The following is a 14,274-nucleotide window of genomic DNA, read 5'->3' as shown; positions in this document are numbered from 1 at the left end:
AAAATTCAGTTCATTCTGTTGCAGGTTCAAATAAACTCATTGTTTCTTCTGTGTTCCAAGACTTGCTTCCCATAGTTGTGGGCCATTTTCTCTTACCTATTAATTATAGAGTTTGCTTATTTCGTGCTACAACGTAATTTAATTTCTTCTCAGACTTCTCCTGGAGGAATGCCTGGCTTGAAAAGGAATGCTTTGCAAGGACAGCGTGGTCTCTAATTCACCCCTGGAGATGAAGTGGCTAAATAACGCGAATGCACCTAATAACCTCAGTTGAAAGGGTCCATACACGAGTCTGGCCCTTCACACCTTGGGAGCGCAGGGGTAGAGTTGGGAAGAAATCACATCCGACAGCCAGAAAGGGCATTTGCAAACTGAAAGCGATTGCTGTCTTTTAGTGACAGCTACTTTAACTATGGCCCAGCCATCCTCCTTGTCCTTTACTCTATATCCCTTAACTACGACCTCTCACCATCTCTGCTGGCCTCTGTCCTGTTTCCCCATTCACTCCCTTGATCCTTTCCTCCCTAACCAGTGTAAGAAATTTCAGATCTGCTGTATAGCTCCATTTTTAACTAGAGGATTCCCAAACCAAACCCACACAAATGTGTCCCTATTAATTAAAGCAAATTACTGAGAGTGATGTAATAGGGGCTGCTATGTACTGATGTTATATGTGCTTGCACATAACAAACCCAGAAGCACAAGATGAAAGGTTCTCAGTAACACCATTTTTATTGCAAAGTTCAATTTACAAAGAAAAGTCCTTTTTTCATTCCTGTCCAGGTGTTCAACACCAGAAGAACATGATTCATACCAGGAAATTCACCCTTCTGTAGAAGTCTGTAAGGTTTCAGAAATGTACACAAATATTTCCTAAGTTTTCCCCTCCCCCAAACACCTATTTACATTTTCCTTCAGTTTAAATGAACATAATGTACTGTCACATTTACTCTGAATGTCTAATACAAATTATGTTAAATAGTTTATACTTATTGCGTGTAGAAAAGACATTTCAGAATTAAATCCACCCTGTGTTTTTTAATCAAGTACATCTCATACACAAGGTTATTCAAATATATTACATAAGACACTCCTTTCTGCTCACTGAGTGATTCTGTACTGCACAATGCCTGAATACATTCAGTTATGTAAAAAAATAGGTTTGTTTCCCCCTTTGTACCTAAAACAGAATTGAACTTTCAAAGCAATTTAAAATGAAGCAAAATGTTTGCAACAAAAGTTCAATAGCTCAAACAACAAAAGAAACGTATTTGCAGGTGGAGAGGCTGACAGCGGTGCTGCCTGAAGTTACAATGGTTTAACGGATTACTACTTTTAGTGTTTATACAGGGCAAACAAAGCCAGACTTTCAGGGTTCTAGTAAATCATCTCTAGTTTGCAAAACTGAAACCATTCGCAATTCCCGCCCCCTCTTAAATTAGCTTCATGTACATTATAACATTTTCAACTGCACTTAGTCCTTACATCCATTTATTGGGTAATAAACATTAACACACGGGCCAGGTTTTCCTCTCTCTCAGTCCTGGGGTAGTCATTTACACCAGAGAGGAAAACGCAACCAAATCAGAATATTTTGACTGGTATAAATGACTAGCCGGTGGCCAAGAGAATCATACACAATGTGTGACAGCTTATTTTAAACTAATAGTGGGAACACAGTACCTGATTTACCTCAGGCTCTGTATCATTTTCTTCAGAAAACAATTTGAATAAATGCCATTAAACATTACTATTCATTAAGCTATGTGTTATTTCATTACAAGAAACTTTATATAGACTCACCTATTGTGTATGTGAAATATACATACTACTCAGTCACTGCAATGATTAAAAAATAAACAATGGTTATCTACAGAAATTTCTAATCCAAGATAGTAGAACTTTAATTCACACTAATGACTGGATGACTCATTATTGATGACTGAATTCTGCAAATTACCAAATACTTAAATACAATAAAAAGAGCTACTGCTCCAATATGTACTATTCTTTTGACAAGTGCAATTTAGTGTTAAATTTGGAATATACTAGTAAAAATACCGAGCAACACCTTCTAGAATATTTTGTAAAAGGAATGAAATTTTAGCAATCTGTAGGGCTTGAACAAACTTTGGGGAGCCAAAGATAGCAATAGTTGTATAGAATCTAAACCTCTATTATAAAAAACATTACATTTCTGGCCCTTATAGTGTGAAGAGAACCTTCTGAATTTGACCCAGTGCAATACTCACTTTCCAGTGCCTCTGTTGCTGCTCAGAGTTTTTCTGGGCAGCAGCAAAGTGAAACTAACAAAATTCTGCTCAGGTTCACTGCTGTTGTTCAGAAGCCTGTAGGGAGCAGTAAGACTGACAAGAATTTCAATTTCATCCCGCTGATGTTTGGGAAAGCTCTGAACAGCAGCAGAGGTAGGCAGTGAAGCTACTCTGAGAGGACCGTGCAAAAAAGGAGAATTGGTTAAGGGAGCGCAGTGGCCAGCAAGATGGTGGTAGTAGTAGTGGTAGTGGTAGCTTTGCATATGTGTGGAAGAGAAAACTCCTTTCTAGCATCCAGAGAAGTGTATAGGATGGGAAGGGAGTTTTAAATATATCACATGAAGTAGCCAGAAAGAAAAGGATCAAAGGCAGTACCCCGGTAAAAATCCCAGCTGCCTCTCCCTTCCAAGTAGCTGGAGGTGGAAGGCAGATTTCTCACCAGGGCATGGCCCCTAACTGACGTCTCCCTCTCCCTTCTCAAATCTTTCATTTTGGCATTTTATTCTCCAGGTAGTAGCTGTCCAATAAAATTTTCAGCTAACAGCACTCAACTTATTAAACTTTTTCAGAAGACGATTGGTTGTTTTGTGGAGAAGCAATGATTAGCATAGTGAATATTAAGTAGGTTATTCTATAGTTATGTACCCATAAGAGCAAATACAGGCACAGCAAATGTGAAATTATAAAAGAACACATTAAACGCAGAGTATAGCAAACAGACATGTTGTTAAGTTTTATGAATGGCTTCAGAAATCTGGATACAGTTTGACCTGATGGGTTTCCCTTACTTCATTAATAAAATCCATTTCCATATTGGAAAAATGGCACTCAATTACAGGGTAATTATTGCATATCTAGAGCTGTTAAAATCATCATCCAAGGCCACTTATAACAGTACAGAAATTACAGCTAACCATGTCTTATTGCTTAATTAGAAAGATCAGAATAACTTAAAACCTGCTGGCTGCTGCTCATTTTGCTATAAATAAACCATTTTAACTTTCAATATCTTTTAAAACTTTGCACGCATAAGATAGCAATGAAATTTTAGAACTAAAATCCACAAAGGAACATTATTTCTAGTCTCACTGCTGTGCAAGGGATTTATGAGGCTCACTACAGATGGTCTTAAATTGTGAACAGGGATCCAGATTTGACTATTCCCTGATCTGGAATTCTGGTCTGAGCATCAGGCATATCTTTAACAACAATCCAGAATGTGAAATTACTTGCATTAATTCCATACATGTGACTGAAGAACAGATCCTCTCACCTTTTGTTACCAAAGCCCTTAACTGAACAAAGTGTAGAACTCCTCGAACTAAAGGTCCTGAGGAATGCTGAAGAACGCCTTTAACAAGTTAATTCCGTATTTACAACCCTCTGCCTAATTTAAGGAACAAAATGCATTATTTCCTTGGGTAGCCAGCAGTTTGTTAATAAAACATACAATAACTCATCCAATCTAAATTTAGCTAAATCCAATCTAAATCCAATCACCAATTAGCAATGGAGAATGTGTGTGCACTCATCCCTTACTGTGGGACCAGGGCAATTACCCTCTCAAATTATGGACTCTATATTTGTATATTAAGAACATACGAACAGCTGCACTGGGTCAGACCAAAGGTCCATCAATCCCAGTATCCTGTCTTCTGACAGTGGCCAATGGACCAAAGGGAATGAACAGACAAGTTATCACTAAGTGATCCATGCCCTGTCACCCAATCCCAGCTTCTGGCAAACAGAGGCTAGGGACACCCCCCCACCCGCCGCCCAATCTGGCAAACAGCCATTGATGGGCCTATCTTCCATGAATCTATCTATTAACACAATGACAACATTTCTACTGCGCATGGTTTAATCCACAGAATCCTACAACAAAGGAAACCAAAAATACAATTTCCTACATTTTAAATGCCTCAGGAAAGTGAATGAGGCTTCAAACCAGTTTTATACACACAACTCCACTGACTCCAGAAGAATTATTCCTTATTGACTCCGGTGAAGTGGAGATCAGAATCAGGCCCCGTATCTCTAGATATTTTCCTACATCAGATTACTTAAGTGTATGTTGCAGTTACTCTGTTAGATTGAAAATCTAGGTTCTATTCTTACAGTCCATTGAAAACTACTAAGACCATCAGTGTGATGGGGGCAGAGCAAAGGTGAGAAGAGAGAACAACCCATGTGAACTACAGCATCTTGGTACAGATTTGATAAAATACATGTGAGACGAATAGACTAAGAAACAGTGAAAGTCACATTCAATATACCACTGACTACTTTGCTGGTCTCATCTCACAGGGAGGAATTTGAGGGGCTTTATCTAGTTAGCATTCAGCAAGAGCCATGAGTAAATGATGGAAACAAACCCCAAAATTCACAACAAGATTGCAGCATCGCCTCACATTTGAGTGAGTTAAAATTCAGTGTTATGTTCTGGTCCATTTCTACACATGCTATTTTTATAGTGATCCTCTTTAGAGACCCCACAGAATTGCACTGAAAATACTGAGCCTTAAGCTTGACCCGTATGTTTGGAGAACAGTGAGGATTTGGTTAAGCCGATAGTGAGAACACATTGATTCAATCAATTCTTGTTTAAAAAAAAAAAAGCAGCTGCTGTGCTAATGCTTTCTCGTTTCTACTTCCCTTTTACAGCGAAAGGGGGCTAAGGAAACAGCTCTTGAGCTTTTCTGATAAGTGATAGATATGATACTCTTCGAAGAACAACAGATGAGTAATACACTATATTTGTAAACAGATCAAAGATTTCCAGAAGATACATTTCAGTATCTATAGGGGTTTTATATAGTGAACTCTCCTTAATGCAGCATTAAGCATTGCCAATTCTTATATACGTTTTAAGATTAGAAACAAACCAGTCTGAGCAATTGTTTGAATGACATAACTGTTTAGTCATTTATTCTGTTTTCTCTTTATCAATACATGTTTTCACCCTCCTCTTCCCTTTAAAACTTCCAGCGGACAATTCAAGTATATTGTTGGCTTTCAAAGCTACCACAATGTACCTGGAAGCAGAGACTAAGACACTTTCCTTTCAAGTGTTATTTTTCCTGTAAGTTTATTAAACAAAATCCTTTGTCCCATCTCTTGGTGTGCACTATGGCTTAGAGGGAAGAAGGTGCATTGCTTGCTAACTGGCCTATTTTGTGCCTGTTAATTTAAAATTAAATTCTAGTTGAATTAAGTCAGGTAAATGTTTCTTTTAACAAAGACCCCAAATTTGCATTTAAAAGTAACACTATTTAGAACAATTCACTTTGCAATATGGCATTTTCTGTGCTCTAGGTAGAGTGAAATGTCACATGTAGCACAAAAGATGACTTTCAAAACAAGTAGGTAATCATTTTTGAGATGGTCTTTTGACTACCATGTCTAAGAATAGTCCAAAAGAAATATGGGCTCCCATTCCACCTGAAGGCCAAATTCTGATCCGAGTTTGGTTCCACAAGTTGCTAAGCATCTCCTGAATGGTGCTGAGAACCCCCAACTCTCAGACTTCATGTGGGGCTTGGGGCGATCGCATTTGCAGGATCAGACTCTCAGTTAGATTGGTTAAATGCCTGCTGAAGTCCACAGGAGTGAAAAGGAGTCAGACAGTGTAACAGATCTGAATCAGTCAATTATGAACATAGGAACAAACACTTACTGGCTCCACCACCACTTCTAACATTATGTAAGTATGCATTTTGCAAAGGACCAAGCCTGGAAAAGCAAGTGGCAAACAAAGTTAGACCAAAAGTCAGAGGTGCGTCAAATATACAAATACAACCTTTAAAACATCCTGCTCAAGTGTTCCCTTATTGAGGACCAAACAATCGTGTAACCGTGGCAGGGTGCATGGAAGATAGGTACGCGCTTTTCAAATTAATCCTACACAAGACTGGAGTCTAGCTTTGTTACCACTGAATGCAATGGCAAATTCTCACTGATTTCAACAGGGACAGAATCACATAACAGGCTCCATTGCTAACTAAAATCAAGACAGAAGCAAAAACAAGTGTTTGTTAATTTCTGAGAACCAGGAAATGCTTTTCATCATCATCATCATCATCTATGCAGCAATAATTATTCCCTGCTAGTTTTATCACCACTTGAAATGAATGCACTTCAGATTTACTTGAGTGGTTAAATTCTATTCATGTTAAGGTATGAATCAATTCAGCAAAGAACATGCCAAACTGCTGCCAAGTTTTATGCTGTCTCTTTAATTTCTATCTTCTCTGTACCAGGACCTACAGATCAGATGGGCTTCAGATCAGATTGACATTCACTGAGAAGTTTAATCTGGTTAACGTCAGGGTTAGCTGGTTCCAGATAGAAAAATTCCCTTTTGAATTTCATCCTTCTAAAGTGAGATATATCAGCTGGGTAAGGTACCTTCCTGGATACATTGTATGTAGCACAAGCTCTTGTGGCTGTTTCTAAAAAAGAGATAGTGTCCTTCTGCAGAAAGGATTTTGCCATCCCTCAGATGTAGCAATTTGCCTCTGTCAGAAGTGAACTGACAGACTAAAACAATCACTTAAGAAAATGTAGATCAGGATCTTAAAATACTTCACATTCCTCTGTAGTTGGTTATGCAAAAAGCTACATAACATGCCTCTCAAAAATTCATCTTATATTAACCTGAATAAGCCTTTGACTGTTATATCAGGGGTTTGTTTCATTTTAATAAAAAAATCTTTCCTTGATATTTATGTTGCCTTGAGTCAAATACTGAAATAAATATTACACAGAGGATACAATATTAAAGCTTACAATCCTATGAATACAATACTGAAAGTGGCCAAGTCTGTTTTTATGCCATACCTCTAAAAGCTGAATGAGACCAACAGAAGAGAAAAAAACTGTTTCAAATGGAAACAGCATCTCTGTACTATAATATCCTAAAATATTTCCTTTTTCTGGCAAATGCTGCCTCTCCGTATTTGGAGAAGTAAAACATCACAAAGCCCCAGCAGCCCAACCAAGCTTCTTCACTTTCCCATATTACAATAGAGATTTCCTTCAAAAATGCTGAATGTATAATGTTTATTTTAAAGAGTGCCCATACATTGAGTTACTGAGTAATTGGCCTCTTTCCCGTGAGCCAACTGGCCTTTGTGGCTTTATTAATGCCCCCATCACCTCACTTGAAAGAAAATACAGAGCAGTCAGTTGCATTTTCTTCACTGTTCATCAGAGTCTGCTTGTTGACTTTGATCAGAACCCTCTCCCTGTGTCACTCCGCAAACTTCAGATGGCAAGGAAGACTGAGGAATGCAGCTGAAAGTATGAATGCTGTGTGGATCAATCGGTGGGACCAGTGTGAGTGACTCTACGCTCAGTGCATCTGTATTGTCATCGGAGATTAGAGATATCGTAGGCTGTTGTGCAGGAATCAGGCTAGGGGATAAGTTAGCTGTTTCCACTTCAGGGTTCTTTACAGGGTTCTTGCCAGATTTTGAGGCAGCTGAAGAGGTTTCATCCACCAACATCTGACTGGAAAAGGTCATGGGAGGTTGTTCAGGAGCTGAAGAGTCATCTACTAAAGAAAACATTAGGCCGTAGTTAGCATTTGAGTTGTGCTCAGTACACCTGACAAACACCAACAGTATAAAGCTCTTTATTTAAACTCAGGAGGAAACCAAAGATCTGTGAAGCAACATGTTTAAACATGTACCCTATGGTCATGTAAATAATGAAATGCAGGAAATATTTAGTAGAGATATGAAATGCCAGCTGTAAGCTTTTTGAATTAAGGACAGCTATTAAATACTCTATGTGTAAGTAATTCCTTTGAAATGTAACATTACTATTATTTTTGGAGGGACGAAGTGGAGGAGAGTAGTGAAAAAAGCTTTCCTAGAATTTAGCATAGATTAGAGCAACCAACATAACCCCACATCAGAAAGTTCTTTGGAAACAGAAAACTGTAGAATTCATTTCCCATGAAGAAACCTGGTTCTAATGAACCCGTGAAACAATCAAACATGACCATTCAACCATGGGAGATTAAGGAGAATAATTCTACAGAACCATTCGGTTAATGCAGATAGACAGGACTATTTATTCTTCTTGCACTTTTGTTTGCTTGAGCAAACCAAATGAAGGTGGCTAGGAATAATTACACATAATGAGAAGAATTTTAATAAATTAACATTCCTTTACACCTCTTCCTTAAAAATCCTAAATAAGTGACAGAAAAATTGCTAATTTGGCTTCAATGGATATTTCAGAGGTGAAAAAAACCCCAATTGGTTTATAAGTTTTGTCCTATATTAGAAAATCTCCCAGGTCAGGCCAATATGTATCATTTCAGATTATAGTAACTAACACAAATGGAGTAACCCAGGTAACCAGCTACCAGACAGACTATTTACATGGCTCTTCATTTCAGAGAGAGCATGTGTAAGTGTGCAAGAAAATTCTGCAGTCTGCAGAAAATTCTACAAGGCATTCCAGTGAGTAGAGAGAAAGCGGAGGACTGTTGTTTTTTTAACACCAGAATGACCTTTAAAGACATTTCAGTTTCAATATGAATTCAGATTAATCCTGTAAGAACAGAAAATATAAACTTAAGGCAAAACACAAGGAAAAAAAAACAGCAGAGCTTAGAATGGAATGAAAAGACAAGAATGGTCACCCAAGACAGAGAAAATGAGTGGTTTGGGTGTGGGTGAGAGACATGGTTTTTATTTCTTCCATTGCAGAATTCTCATCTTTCTGCTAAAAAGACTCCAAACAAATGTGTATTTTCACTTCAGAAACCACTTCATTTCACTTTTGCTGACAGTCTGCGGGCTACAGCTTCTTGGGTTTTGTTGTTATTGTGTTTTTTTTTTTTAAAGAAAAACTAGACATATAAATTGTAGCAAAATCTTGGCTCTCACTTTTTTTTTCCAAGGGTCACCACTAGCTGCCTTTTGAAAGAGAGTGCTGATGCAAAATAACTCTGCAGATTTTTCTAATTAGCCGTAAAAAAGCTTTGGTGAGAATGTGGTAAATGATATTAGAGGAAATGATGTGAGACTTGCATGAAAGACAAAGAATTGCTAAGAAAATGTTGAATATGAATTTTTATTCCTCTGAATTCCAAGGCAATTACTAACATTTAATAAAGTCCAACCAGTAAGTCTTTTTGTAGTAGTGTAGTTGTTTAAATGTCTGCAGTATTTATTATGATGATAGTTAAAAAAAATAAGATCCATGACTAAACAAATTTAAAATTTCTATTATTTTTTACCCATAATCTGGGCTTTTGAATATTGTGAAAACTCACTAAAAATTATTATTCCGACATTAATAATTTTGGTAAATGTAGTGTATCAACAGACACAAATTTGCAGCTCTACTGCAGCTCTTCAAAAATCTGTTACATTTTAGTTCTATACCTGACTGCTTTAATTATAGCCATTTTCCTGTACACAGAAATAATTTTGCTATAATCCTAAATGCTTTTTTTTAATCCTATGGAGGACAAGTAAATGGAGGACAAAGCTTTTTTTTTTTTTTTACTGCACTGTGCTGTTCTAATCTTATATAATACCTAAATGAATGCTAAAATGTGTCTCACTTTTTTATATATAAGGAAAAATAAATGGTTGAAAAATATTTATCTATGGAACATATCCAGGGCCAACAAATGCAATTTTCTATTCAACACGCTGTAAAACAACCTCAGAGGAATGATTAGAAAATGGCACCATAAATATTAGCAAAATAAATTCAACTTGCCCTTGAAATATTTCAGCTGTAGTATTTATAAATAGAAAGTACAGAAATAGAGATCTTCTGTACTGTATTTTTTCTCCAAGTTATATTTATTATTAATGGCTGTAATTTTTCTTTCATAATCTACTTTCCATAACCCATTAGTAGCTCCCTGAACTTAATTTCCTTTACTGTATTGCTATATTTAAGGGTAGCGGTGACAAATTTGCTGCATCCCAGCAGGGCGCCTGACAGTGGTAACTATGGATTTAGTGAAAAAATAGCCCCTAGTGAGGGCAGACAATGAACAGCAGCATAGGGGTAACTAGTACTAGCATAACAAACATTTTTGATTTCTCTAATGGATGTCGGTAACTTACATCACTTTAAAAGGTAAGATCTATGTCTAATTTAAAAAACACTCCTCCTTACGAGGTAGAAAATATTTTAAAGGCTAGAAAAAAATAATCACGTGATCTTACATTATCAGGCAACAGAGTTAATAAGGATCCAAGGGAACAGAGCAAGGGGACCAACTGACATTGAAAATGTGTACTATACAAGGTGTTTATGCTGGATATCAAAGTATCACCTTGATGCAAAAGGATTTCTATGGGTAGCCTCCAGAGGTATTAACTGAGCTACTGTCCTTCAGTATCATTCCATCAGTGAGAGAATATATTATCACCAACTATAAAATGTTTGGAGTTTGAGTTCAGTTCAGAGAAGCATCTGAAGGTTTGAATGCCTATTTATAGCTGATCCAAAACTCTAGAGTCTAGGACACGGGCTGGGCATTTGGCAAGAATACGTGCTCTCACAAGAGCTGTGGGAATTCCTGCCCCAGGCCCAGCGGAAAATGCCCTAATGAGGGAATATTCTGCTTCTTTGGAGATATCTCACAGGATCTCACTCCTGGATCTCAAGCCTCAATCAAATCAACGAGGCACCGAGGCAAGAGAGAGAGTAACAAAGCAGTTGGTATCTTGAGACAATAGAATTCTCCCATGTTAATCTGGCACTTCCACCTCTAAGATATTAGTCAGAGTTTTCCCAAATGTGGCAGTTCAATTTGACTTTTGCACAAAAATGGTGAAGGGGTTTTCTTTTTATCTTAACTAGTTCTCTAGTTCCTGGGATGTGCAGTAACTCGTAGGAACGAGAGTGTGCCAGGCTGATGTGGGAAATTAACATTTGAAAAATATTGGGTAAACTTTTTTCTTATGCAGTTAAGTAATTTCTAATAAGAGTTTGCAAAAGAAGGACTAGATCCCACAAATGTTGATTGCCCTTAACTCCCATCAGCTTCAGTGATAAGTGAGGGTGCACAGCACCCCAGGATTTGCTCAGCACTTGCAGGATAACACCTAGATTAACTCTACAAAAATGAAAGTGTTAAGTGGGGAAAAAGGAGGCAGAAAGGAGCAGAGCAAGAAAAAAAAGTCAGACACGGTCTAAAGGAAAGTCTCTTAATTAAATCATGCAGCGACACTACAAAAGGATAAAAATAAATAACTAAAACGCAACTAGGAAACTAAGTGAGAAGAGTATTAATAAAATCTACAAAAAATAAGGGAAGTTGTTTATATATCATCCAACAAAACCAGCAATATTTTTTTATTTTCATGCCACTACTATAAAGAATACAAAAAGAGACTAGTCTGATCCAAGTAAACACAGTTATTTAGTAATGTCCTGAGGCTAATTTTCCCACTTTCTCATATCAGTGAGAAATTGTCTGGTTGAAGCAAAGCCAGAAAAAATAATTCCATAACAACATCTGACTAGATTCTGAGAATTTCTGTAGGAATAGAAAATATGACTGGTCAAATTCTGGACAGTCTTTAGCTGAAAGTTTCTCTCTTGCACCTGAGTTACAGTCCTGCGGCTGGACTGGCTAGCTGTTTGCATTCATGCCAATTTAGTAACCCCTGCTTACTGAATTCCACTGGAGCCATAGCTGCTCCTGTTCAAGAGAAGACATGGCTGCTTGAAAGCTGGGACTTGACATACCTTTTCCAGGCAAGGAGAGGAGTTTTAATTCTTTTAGCACAATAACCAAGAATAATCAACAGGAGAAACCACCAGTTAAACCCTTTTAGAAGTCAATTGTTATATTTACGTATGATGCTCTTAACTAGAATAACCAAATACAGGTGGATGCTATTTTTAAGTTCTATATTTCATGCATATAATAGTAGATAGTCATTCTGTTAGTATGGAAATAGATAATGGCTATGCTCTATTAAATGTTGTGGCCTTTTGAAATCTGATGGAGGAACCTGCCTGCATTGATTTTGCACGAGTTGCGGTTGCAGCTGCTGCTTGAAGACCTAAACCCAGTGTCCACCGTGACTGTCAGCCTCCGACAGACTAAACACCCGCCGTCGTCCTTTCCTGCCAGACCTTACTAGAGGAAAACACAGTGATATATCATACAAAGGCTTTCACAACGAAACAGAAGGGAAACTGGAATGGACACAAAGGATAAATATTAGAGTGTCAACAAGAATAAGTGACAGGGACTTATTCATAACTGCTGGTATTCTGAGTGGTATCATAAGTCACATTGAGAGTCTTGTAAGATAGGAAAATGCTTCTGACGGCTGTGTGTGTATTTAGTGTTCCTTACAAACTAATTAAAATAATGTTATTTTGTTACCTATGTATTTGGAGATTTACTTATGGTATTTCGGGCCAGATCCTGCAATTCTGACACCAGCTGAACTCCCACTGAAGTTACACTGAGGCAGGATTGGTAGGCTTTTACACTGTAATCTGGCCAGACACGTTAAAAATATTAAACAGAACAATCTTTTAGAAATGTTGGTTTGATAGTAATATTCCGATCCCACAGTGGCAATAAATTATATGATAGCATGTGCTATTTTGCCAAAAGGATACTATTTTGGACAATCCAATATTTCTACTCAAAGACATGAAACTGAAATATTGCACTTGGATTTTAACAAAGCCAAGGGCAGTATTTTAAAGAGATATCAAGTGACAACCAGCAGTTAAGAAAAGAGAAAGACTGCTTAGCACATAGGTAGGGTTCTAGAAAAGAAACTTTAGTTAAACAAAAGTATTTTTGTACCTAGTTAACAGAGAGGACTACTAGCATAACAGAATTGAAACAACACCACAGTTAGGTTACTGAATCACAAATGGAAGGGACAGAGGAGGTGTCAGCAAGATGGCATGCATTCTTCTACAGGATCCCAGGGCTCAGAATTTTGGAATCTATATTCTCTACAAATCAGAATGCAAATTACTATAACTCAGCAACAAAGGACTATCCTTTCCATTTTAATCCGTTCACTTCCAAAGTAACTTGTGCCCCAACTAGGAGCGCAGTATGCTGTAAATGGCATACAAGAGGGGGGAAAACCTCCTGAAACCCCAAACACTCATTACTTAGTGCTGGCTTATATATCCTGTTATCATCCCTTAAATATGTTCTTAAAGCAAGATCAAACCAGTTGCATTTTATGACTTGACAGTTTTAAAAATACTCGGTAAAATATGGTGTAACAATGATTATATACTGTAGGCTAGCATAGGAATTCTACAGAAGCATAAAGCTTCCCTATCCCATTTACTATACACACAAGCATATTTAATAATACATTTTTCAGTTACTGACAGCAAAGAGGCTACATTGTAAGCTCAAAAAGCACAGTGATGAAGGTATGATTACCAGGAAAATGTTTTCATCTTATACACAGCAACTGTTCACAAGGGCACATTAATAATAATTGGAGATATACCAATCTCCTAGAACTGGAAGGGACCTTGAAAGGTCATTGAGTCCAGCCCCCTGCCTTCACTAGCAGGACCAAGCATTGATTTTTGCCCCAGACCCCTAAGTGGCCCCCTCAAGGATTGAACTCACAACTCTGGGTTTAGCAGGCCAATGCTCAAATCACTGAGCTATCCCTCCCCCCTTCAAGGAAGATCACAAGTATAACACCTGCTAGCAATGCATCTGACTTGTTTTGAATGTATTGTTTGCTCTTTCCCTCTAGGGACTTTCCTTTCTTCCAGTACACAACAACTTCTGCTTTTTCACTTCTAAGGAACAATCAGAGATATTGCAAGAGTTACATTTAACCCAGGGGTGGGCAAACTGCATCCGACCCTCCAGATGTTTTAATCTGGCCCTCGAGCTCCTGCCAGAGAGTGGGGTCACGGGCTTGCCCTTCTCTGTGTGTGCTGTGGCTTCCAGAAGCAGCAGCATGTCCCCCCTCCAACTTCTATGCGTAGGGGCAGCCAAGGG

The 14,274-nt window shown here is 37.8% G+C and overlaps 1 protein-coding gene across 13 annotated transcripts in view; it reads right to left on the bottom strand.

Moving 5' to 3' along the window:
• Positions 1-721: 721 nt before the first annotated feature.
• CLEC16A (C-type lectin domain containing 16A) overlaps positions 722-14,274 on the bottom strand; it is a 204,653-nt gene continuing 191,100 nt past the window's right edge. For 4 of the 13 annotated variants that reach the window (XM_044978772.1, XM_044978771.1, XM_044978768.1 and 1 more), the window contains 2 exons: positions 12,282-12,401; positions 722-7,830 (listed from right to left, as the gene is read on the bottom strand). In XM_044978772.1, the coding sequence (XP_044834707.1) occupies positions 7,472-7,830; positions 12,282-12,401 (479 nt within the window). In that variant the 3' untranslated portion in view covers positions 722-7,471. Of the gene's footprint in view, positions 7,831-12,281; positions 12,406-14,274 lie in introns of all 13 variants that reach the window. The other 9 variants (XM_044978774.1, XM_044978777.1, XM_044978783.1 and 6 more) reach the window with 5 other exon arrangements.

This window comes from Mauremys mutica, chromosome 11 (assembly GCF_020497125.1).
Source record: "Mauremys mutica isolate MM-2020 ecotype Southern chromosome 11, ASM2049712v1, whole genome shotgun sequence".
Lineage (NCBI taxonomy): Eukaryota > Metazoa > Chordata > Testudines > Geoemydidae > Mauremys > Mauremys mutica.
Note: the sequence above shows the minus strand (reverse complement) of the source record. Positions and strands in the feature narration are given on the sequence as shown.